Source organism: Lotus japonicus, chromosome 4 (assembly GCF_012489685.1).
Source record: "Lotus japonicus ecotype B-129 chromosome 4, LjGifu_v1.2".
In the NCBI taxonomy this organism is placed as follows: domain Eukaryota; kingdom Viridiplantae; phylum Streptophyta; class Magnoliopsida; order Fabales; family Fabaceae; genus Lotus; species Lotus japonicus.
Window position 1 is genome coordinate 24,494,277 of NC_080044.1, and position 10,051 is coordinate 24,504,327.

General features: G+C 40.6%; 1 protein-coding gene across 1 annotated transcript; it reads left to right on the plus strand.

Annotated features, from left to right (window-relative positions):
• Positions 1 to 1,376: 1,376 nt before the first annotated feature.
• On the plus strand, positions 1,377 to 2,279 carry LOC130712522 (uncharacterized). The gene has a single exon (XM_057562356.1). It carries the CDS (start codon positions 1,377 to 1,379, stop codon positions 2,277 to 2,279), a length of 903 nt encoding a protein of 300 aa, XP_057418339.1.
• Positions 2,280 to 10,051: the final 7,772 nt, after the last annotated feature.

Below are 10,051 nucleotides of genomic sequence, written 5' to 3' on the forward strand. Positions count from 1 at the left end.
TCTTTACTGCGGTCGGGAATAGATTGGGGAGTTTTGTTAACATGGATACATCAACTAAATTGCGACACCAGGCTGATTTTGCTCGAATCTTGGTAAAGATGCATCATCCCCTGCATCGCTGCTTCACAATGGCAGTTGATGTGGAAGGTACCTCCTGCATAATTCTCGTGGAGAAAGATGACTCTGTTTATGATCATGGTAAGGTTGAACGTATACCGTCTACGCCAGTGAAGATATATAATTCAGAGGAAGATGATCAATCTTTTGGTGACTCGGTAAATAATGATGATGGAATTGTTGATGAAACACATGCCCCGTTTCATTATTTTGAGAAGGATCATGAATCTGCTAGTGCCGTCGAATCTGATGAAGAAGATGAAGTTTACAGGGATGATAAAATGGAGGGGCTGAACGTCATGGCAGAGGAGGTTGCACAAAGGTCTGCTGATGATGCTGCCTTGGACGTACAGGGAGGTGTCCTGGAGGTGGTTTCCGGCATGGAGGGGCTGCCGGAGATGACCGTTATAGCAGCAGGGACCATGAATTCAAATTCTGATAGAATTATGGCAGCCAATAAATCCAAGGGTGAGATGAAGGAACAATTATTGGTTTTGCTTAAATCTGGTTACACGTTACAGGAGCTTCAGGGCTGGTGGAATAAATCATATTCAGAAGGAATCAGGATAAATGCAAAAGAAATCTGTTATAATAATTTTCAAAATCTGAATATTGATGATAATAACAAATTTGCTATTTCATGTTTTCATTTAAATCCCAAAGATTTGAATCAGAGATATGTTTGGCCTTTATTATCCACTTATTGGGACCCACACAATATTCTCCAGCAACAATTGCATGGGACGTGTTTGGCAACTTGGCCTCTCAGAAATAACAGCTTATTGAGTCTCTAGACATCTATTCCGAGTTCAAGAATTTCTGGCTCGCGGGAACAACATAACGTAAAACGTGAACAGCATAATGATCAACGTGAATTTTTTTGCACACCTCTCCCCATCAAATTGTGAGAATTTCGACTCCATGCCCCATCATCCCCCCAGAACGTGAATCTGCTGAGTTTGAGACACCACAATTTCCTCTGCCTCTTGTGCAATCAGAACCGGTTACGCCGACGCCCTTCAATTCTCCAAATTCAAACTCCTCCAAGAAGGGACGTCCGAAAGGGAGTAAGAATAAACCCTTACCTATACCAGAAGGTTTCTTCCAGCCATTGACACGAGAAGATGGTGTGACAACACGCAGCCAGAGAGCTTGGTTGCTTGGACAACAGTTAGGCCTTAAACCACACGGTTCAGAAGCCTTGATGCTACGGGGTTTGGAAGCTCAACTCAGTGAAAATCATCCACATCTTAATTGACATGACGGGGCCTTGGCTCACTTGGAATGTTTGTGGGCTAGGTGGAACTACGAAGAGGGAGGTGGTTAAAAAGGCAATTCAGCATCTGAAACCGGAACTTCTATTACTACAGGAAACTAAACTAAATCAGCAACGACAACGTACAGTTGAAGAATGGGAGAGTGGATTGCAGATGCGTCATGCGGAGGTCCAGTCAGTTGGGTCGGCGGGTGGTCTTATGTGCTTATGGAGGGAAAATAGCATTCAGGTTCTGTCAGTGGTAACAGATTCTAAATTTATTTTTTTGACTGTTAAGCTACCAAACGTGGAACAAACAGTGCTGGTTGGGAATGCTTATGGTCCTCATACTCTGTTGGAGCGTAGGAATTTTTTTGAGGCTTTAAATTCTCATGTTGTCAATCATACTGGTTTGGTGTTTTTAGCTGGTGATTTCAATGTCGTGTTAATGGGTTCAGAACGGTCCACAGGAGGTGTGTTGAAGGTCGGTGATGAGGTATTTCAGCGTTTTGTGCAGGATACCAAATTAATAGACTTACCTCTTCAAAATGGAGAATTTACTTGGTTCTCGGGACGGAATGATGGCTTATGGAGTCGATTGGATAGATGGTTGGTGTCCGATGAGGTGCTTCTATTTTTTGCTAATATTTCTCAAATTGTTTTTTCATGGAATATTTCAGATCACATAGCAGTTGGCTTGCTGTTTGGCGTGCCTGATGCTGGACCAAAACCTTTCCACTACTTCAACCACTGGGCAGATGAGGAGGGCTTCAATGAGGTGGTGGAAAATTGGTGGAGGTCTTCTGTTTATCAGGGATGGTCGGGAGATGTTTTACAACAAAAATTAAAGGGGTTGAGGGGGAAAATAAAAGAGTGGAGGAAAGGGAGAGGGGTGCTGAAAAAATAGTGTTACTGGAGAAAAAATTACAGGAGGTGATGGAGGCCATGGTTGATCAGGGGGGGGGGCGCAGAGTTTGGCCCAGGAGAGGAGAGACACTTTGGAAGCTCTATGGAAGGCTTATCGCGATGAGGAAAGAACCTGGAGACAGAAATCAAGAGTGCGCTGGTTAAAGGAAGGGGATAGGAATACAAAGTACTTTCACCGAGTTTGCAAGATGCGCACTGTGAAGAAAAACGTTTCCCAAATCAGATATCAGGGTAGAGAACTAACAGATCCTGTGGAGATTAAAGATGCATTGCGGGAACATTTTCAGAATTTCTTCCGAGTGACAGATGTGACACGGCCTTATTTTCATAATGCGTATTTAAAGAAGCTGATAGAAGCTCAGAATCACTTATTAGAAGCTGATTTTTCACTCGACGAAATATGGGAAGTAGCGAAGAATTTTGATGGGAACAGAGCTCCTGGACCTGATGGATTTAGCATGGATTTTTTCAAAAAATTCTGGAATTTAGTGAAGGATGATGCGCTCATTTTTTTTCAGGATTTTCATAGGTCGGGACATCTGGTGAAAGGCTTGAACTCTACTTTTATTGTTCTCATTCCCAAAGGAGGGCAGCAGGAAGAGATCTCTGATTACAGACCCATCAGCTTGATTGGCAGTGTGTACAAATTACTATCAAAAGTCCTATCAGCTTGATTCAGCTTAATCCTCCCGGGGCTATTAAGTCAGAATCAGTTTGCTTTTACATCAGGTCGTCAGATCGCGGATTGTTCTTTGATTGCAAATGAGATTGTGCATTCCATGAGCATGAGGCCACAATGAGGCTTGTTATTTAAAATTGATTTTGCAAAAGCCTATGATAGTGTTGAGTGGGGTTTTTTATTGGAGCTTCTGCAAGAGATGGAGTTTGGAGAAAGATGGATCAGGTGGAAGAAGTGCTGTATTTCTTCAGCTTTTCTGGCAGTTTTGGTTAATGGCTCACCTTCAGATTTCTTTACAATTGAGAAGGGCTTAAGACAGGGCGATCCACTATCCCCCCTTCTTTTCAACATTGTTCCAAATGGAACGTCTTGCATGCTGAATCAGTTGTTAATTAGGGATGAATCATGTGGGGTGGAAGCAGCTCCAGGGCTTAGACTTAATCATTTACAGTTTGTTGATGATTCTTTGCTTTTTTCAGATTGTGACCCTATCCAGTTTCAAGACTTGGCTTTGGTGGTAGAACTTTTTCTGTTCGTTTCAGGATTAAAAATTAACTTCAATAAATCTGAAGTTTATGGGGTGAATGCGTCATCTTATATGGTACAAGAAGCAGCCGCGTGGTGGAATTTCAAGGTTGGGTCTCTTCCTTTTATGTATCTTGGTTCGCCTCTAGGAGGTAATTCTAGGAGGTTATCTTTCTGGAATCCTGTGTTGGACAGAATGGTGGCTAGATTGGGAGTGTGGAATTCAAGATTTTTTTCTTTGAGTGGTAGGCTAGTCCTTGTCAAATCTGTTTTAAATGCTATCCCTCTGTATTATATGGCCCTTTATCGAGCTCATAAGGGGATAATCTTGAGAATGGAGAAGATCATGCGTCACTTCATGTGGGGGGGACCGCTGGGGGAGAAAAAAATTATGTGGGTGGCGTGGGAGGATTTATGTAAGGGGTCTCGGTATGGCGGCTTAGGGGTGGGTTTCCTTGAGTGGAAAAATAAAACAATGTTGTTGAAATGGGTATGGCGTTATGGGAGGGAAAAAAATGCCTTGTGGAGGGAGGTGCTTTGTGGAAAATATGGGTTGCCAAGGGACCTAATATCTTTTAACTTGGACATCTTGTCTCCAAAAAATATGTCTAGACCACTGGCTGATGTGTGCGCAGTATGGCGTGAGAGTGAGCTGGTTGGGAGTGTGTTTAGGGATGGGTTAGCTTGCCAAGTTGGGAGGGGGGCTGGGGTGTTATTTTGGATAGATCATTGGGCATGATCGGGTCCTTTCAGGCTCATCTTTCCTCGTCTATTCGCACTAGCTACACACAAGAAGGCTACGATCATGGAATGTGGTGTGGTGGATGGGATTCGGTGGGTATGGAATCTAGCTTTTGTGAGGGATTTGTTGGGTTGGGAACGACATCAGTATGATGACTTAATGCTTATCCTACAGCAGTTGGTGCCAAAACAGGGGGTCAGAGCAGATGTTGACTGCATGGTCTGGAAGCATGATAATATGGGGATGTTTTCTGTTAAGTCCCTTTGTTCAGTTGTGGAGGCACGGTGGTTTACGGAGGAGGGATGGTCAGTACCAAATTTTTTAAGACCTATTTTACCTTCCAAAATTGCTTTGTTTTTATGGCAGGTTCAGAAGAACAGAATTGCTACAAAGGTGAATTTGCATCGACGTGGTGTGGCTTTGGCAGGTGGGGTGGCATGTGTTCTCTGTTGCTCCGCACCAGAGACAGTGGCACATCTTTTTTTCCATTGTCCTAAGGTTTGGCATTTATGGGTAGCAGTGCTATTCAGGGAAGGTGTTATGTGGGTGGTGCCGGGGTGCTTGGCTGAATGAGGGTCATTGCGCAGGTCCACTTCAAGTATTTTGTGGGAATTGATTCCGTATGTGTTGTGTTGGGTGGTATGGTTGGCTCGTAATAATGTGATTTTTAATAATCAATCTTTTGTTCCAGAAGAAGTTTGGGAATCTCATGTATTTATGCTATATACATGGGTGAAGGCTTGGTGGAAGGAATGCCCTTATGGAGTAGAACAATTTGCTACTGGCTTTACAAAAATTGGGATTCAGGGGAAGCGGGATACACGACCTGTTGTGCCTTGGAGGCCTCCTCATGGTTTGCAATTAAAATTTAATGTTGATGGATCCTTTCAATCCGGCTGTGGAGGTATTGGTGGTGTCTTGAGGAATAGCGTGGGGTATGTGTTGGGAAAATTCTCAAGAAAAGTGGAGGTTCAGAGAGCGGATGAAGCAGAGGTCTTGGCTATTTTATATTCTATTTTATTTTGCCAGCAATTTTTGGTATCTAATATTCAGATTGAGAGTGATTCGACTCTAGCAGTTGGTTGGATAATTGGAGAAAATAGGAGGTCGTGGAAGTTAACCAATGAGTTCAATATGATTGACTACTTGATGCCGCTTGTGGATTGTAAGGGGGTGAATCATATTATGAGGGAGGGGAACGCGGAGGCGGATGCGTTGGCAAAACAAGGTTGTTTCTGTGTGGAACCGGTTTGGTGATTCTCAGGCCATTAGACTTGTCTATTGGATGCTTTGTACTGGATTTGTCTTTTTCTTTGCAGGGACCATATTTGAACGTTGCTGTTTGTAATATGTGGGTGCTGGTGGTTGTTTTTGTTGCTGTTTTGCTGTTGCTGGTTTGCTGATGTAGTTGTGCTCTTGACGTTCTTGGCTTTGCGGTTGCTGTCTTTACTGTTTGTTGTTGCTGTGTTGTTGATGCTGGTTGCTGTTTTGCTGGTGCTGGTTTGCTGTTGCTATTTTGCTGATGCTGATTTGCTGTTGCTGTTTGCTGTTGCTGTTTGCTGGTGCTGATTTGCTGCTGCTGCTTTGCGGATGCTGTTTTGCTGCTGCTGTATTGCTGTTGATGTTCCTATTTTGCTGTTATTGGCTATGTTTTACACGAATTTAGAAGGCTTTGAGGCAGTTTTGGTCCTGTCATTCTTTTGAGCATAGTTTGTGGTTTTTCTTGTAGCAGGGTGGCTATCTCAAGCTTGTGGTACTCTTTTTTCTTACTGGGTTTTTTCCACTGGGTTTACCCAGTAAGGTTTTAATGAGGCTCTTGTTTGGGATAACGTTGATGCCACTTTGCGGGTTGGTGGTGGGTTTTGTTTGCTCAAACTATTGGTCTATGTACTTTGCCGGCTGCTGTGTCTTGACATCAGGTTTGATCTTTCTTAATAATAATATTTCTTTCATTTTCAAAAAGAAAATTATTTAAAAGATGAACCCTTTAATTTTCAGAGGGTATCAGAGCAATGACCATGTATCTTTTTACTTGAAAATAGAGAAAATAAAAACTTAGATATGAGCGAACACATTTTATAAGGTATATCACCCCCCCCCCCCCAAGAAGAAAATGTGAAGAAAAAGTATGAATTTGAGTGGGACCCAAAAAATAAACCTTTCTTCTCCACGATAAAACATGAGGATGATGAGTATTTTATTGTTTTGACCAAAATATCATATTTTACAATTCAGGATCATATATAAAATTATAATCTTGGTAACAGATAATAATAAATAATTTTAATACTATTTCTTAACTTATAATTTTTGTTAAAAAATATATTATCATGTTAAATTTTTAATTGATGACATTTATGTCATTTTATAAATATATCTTCTTTTTTTTTCATTTCAAAAAAAAAACAAACATATCTTTTTTCTTTTCTCTTACCTTTTTTTTCACTTTTACTTCAATCAAACAACCTAAAAAAACTTACCTCATTTTTAACTTTCTTTTCTTTTTTTTTCTATTTATTTTCTTTTCTCTACCAAACACACCCTTAAGTTTGAGAGGGAAACAACACAGAAGGCGGGTTTAAATTAGAGTAAGCAACACGGAACTCAAGGGAAGGACAAAGTCACGGTTATTGTCGGTTATGGCAGTTTGCCACGTAACCTCCACGTGTTCTCTTATTCTGTGTGGGGCCCACTTTCTCCATTTGACCTACTATTCTACCGACATTTTCCTTTCCTCACTTTTCCCATTCTCCTGTCTTTTCTCGTCTCGTCCTGTTCTAAATTGTTGTGGACCAGGAACCTAATAGAATAGAATAGAATTGGAATTGACTATTGCTTGAATAGGCAATTAACTATGAACACTAATAGGAGCCTATTCCATTCTATATTTAGGCCTGATTTGAATTCTAAATGAAGTTTATGGAGTTAAAAAAACAATTTATTATAATTGTTAAGTTCATTTGATCTTTATTTTGACTTTTTATGCAAACAAAATGATTTCAAAAGCGGTTTAAGACTTGGTGAGTTACACATGTAAAAAAAAGATAGTTCAGATCCTAGAGCGTGAGTTCTTTTTTTTTTTTTTACAATGAAATATGTGTTAACTTTTTGTGAACGGTAGTTCAAAATGCTATTGTTTATTTTCCGATGTATAAAAGAAAAAATGCTATTGTTTGTCAAAACTAATGTAGAATAAACAAGTTATCTAGTGATAACTTGAGAAATTAAGGTTTTGGTGAACCAAGACTTATGTTTGGGAAGATTTTCTAAACTGAAATGATGCTGAAAACATAAGAAAATATAGATATACAAGTGCTAAATGGAAGAACGACGAGGGAGTAAAATGTTAAAAAGAAGGTAAATCAAGTAACCAAAAATGATAATTTGATTGAAATAAAGTAAAGAAAAGAGGAAGGAAATCCTTTATATTAACTTTGTCTTTTTGTGTGTAATAAAAGAGCACTTTTTTTCCGAAAGTAGAATCTGTATTGATATAAAGATGATGTAATAGTCACGATGTACACCATCATCAAAGGGATCAAAAAGTAATATACAACCTAAAGAAACCCCAAAGAACGGCGTTAGACTTTAAAGTGTGAGTACAAGATATTGAACCACTACTCTGAGTTACAAACATTGACCTATTTATAGCATTTACAAGAAAATTGACAAATTAATCCGAGGGATATACATAAAAAAAAATCCTAGGGATATAAATGAAAAATCCATAACAACATAATCTTAGTCGTTCTCTCGGCATGCATTGTGATCCTCTGAACTTGTCTTCTCGTGCTTCACCACCTATCTCAAATCAATTCCTTCAACCCCACGTATGGTAATTACAACAATCATGGTTACGCGGAATTGGTTCGTTGACCCTAGATCCTGGGATTGTGTTGTATGAATATTGAAGTCTCTTAGCCTTATCTTTGAGTTTCTTCTTTTTCAACTCTAATCCATTCATCAACAGATGATTGTTTGTCTTTGACCTAATAAAACCTTACCTTAGTGTTGCGTCTTCCTTGAACGTCAAAACCTTTCGAACACGTTTTTGACTCAGCTCCCTCGAAGCTTAACCGTAACTTAGTTAATTTTATTATCCTTACTTGAATGAAGCTTCATATTTCATCGTGTCTCGAGAAGCTTCTCGTCTTTTATGGGTGACCATGGTTCAGGAATACCCAATTTGTAATTCATTCCTCGAACTCCAATTCTCTTCTTCATTTGCTCGAATTCAAAATTTTGATAGTAGCAAAGGTTCCGCCAAAATATTATGCTTTGAATAAAATGAGAAGGATAACATTTTCCTTGGGTCCACAATTTCAAATCTAACCTCGAGTAGCTATTTCTCGATAAACCTCTTTTTTTTTTTAGATAAGCCAAAATGTATTCAAATTTAGCACAAGGGGTGCTAAGCCCAAATACAAGAAAGAGAGGTTGAGCAGCCAGAAGACTACAACCAAGAGAAAATAAAAGATACATGATAAAGGGAAGAGCATGCAAACAGCATGATGCCCAACCTCCTAAAGCTACCCAACCAAAGCTACAGTCCAACTTGAATGATTAATTACAATATAAGTAAGAGCAAATAAATCTGAAGAGGAACTCCAAGCCCGCCCCTAAAGCGTAACCATAATCCCCACTGCCAAATTTAGAGCCCTTGCACGCAAGCCATAGGATTATTATACCATTCAAACAGAGAGTTCCTGAATTCATGCAAACTTGATTTATTCCAAAACCAAGATCTCCACTTGATCAGCTCTACCACTGTTGAAGCATCCAGAGTTCCCCCTCTAAAAATCACCTCGTTCCTCGCCAACCAAAGTGACCAAATTGTGGCCATCCAAACAGAAAGAAGACCTCGGTTCTGAGCTAAGTTCCAGCCAAACTGAAATTGCAACAGATGGCTTCGGGCATCCTCAAGTAGTACAGTGGAGTATCCCAACCAATTATAGCAAGCACGCCAAATATCCGCTGAGAAAGAACAGGAGAATAGTAAGTGAGAGCAGGACTCTGAATGGAGGCCACACAGTTTACACAGAGCCGCCTCCACGGAAGGAAGGACGCCACGCAAGAGAAGGTTGGTTGCACATGGGATCCGATCCAAAACACACCGCCAAGCAAACGCCTTTACCTTAGAAGGGACCGCTGAGCGCCAAATGAGCTTGAAAATGGAATCCGGCTCCCCTAGATTCGGTTCCTGCAAAAAAGAATAAGACGAGCTAACAGAGTAAGCACCATTAGGGCTCGGAAGCCAAAGCCATTTGTCCAATTCCCCCTCCACTAGAGGGACTGCACTCATGTCAGCATGCAAGTCCTGGAGCCAAATCAGTTCTCTGCCAACAAGGGGTCTGCGCCACAGGAGGTTCCAATGCCAAGTGCCGGAAAGCCATTGCCCACAATCAGAAATACAATCTCATTTCAGCCTTGATAAATTATATAGCCTGTAAAATTTGTCTCTAAAGATTCCCCGTCCTGACCAATCCTCAAGCCAAAATTTTGAGTCATTGCCTGATCGAACTGTCTTTGAAGCCCCCGCATCCAACCAGCTTGTGCCTCCTACTTCACAGGCAGTCTGAATATCCTTCCACCAAGCTGACTCCTTTGAGCAAGTACTCTGACTATATTTAGCTCTAATAATTTTGCACCATAGATTATCAGGTTCCGTCATCAACCTCCAAAGCCACTTCCCCAGTAAGGATTTATTAAACAGTGATAAATCCTTAATTCCCAAACCGCCAACATCTTTTGGTTTACAGACATCAGACCATTTTACCCAGGAGATTTTTCTATCGTCCTCATTTCC

What these genes read in the sequence shown, in the direction of transcription:
- LOC130712522 (XM_057562356.1), top strand. Translation starts at nt 1,377, where the DNA reads ATGACGGGGCCTTGGCTCACTTGGAATGTTTGTGGGCTAGGTGGAACT.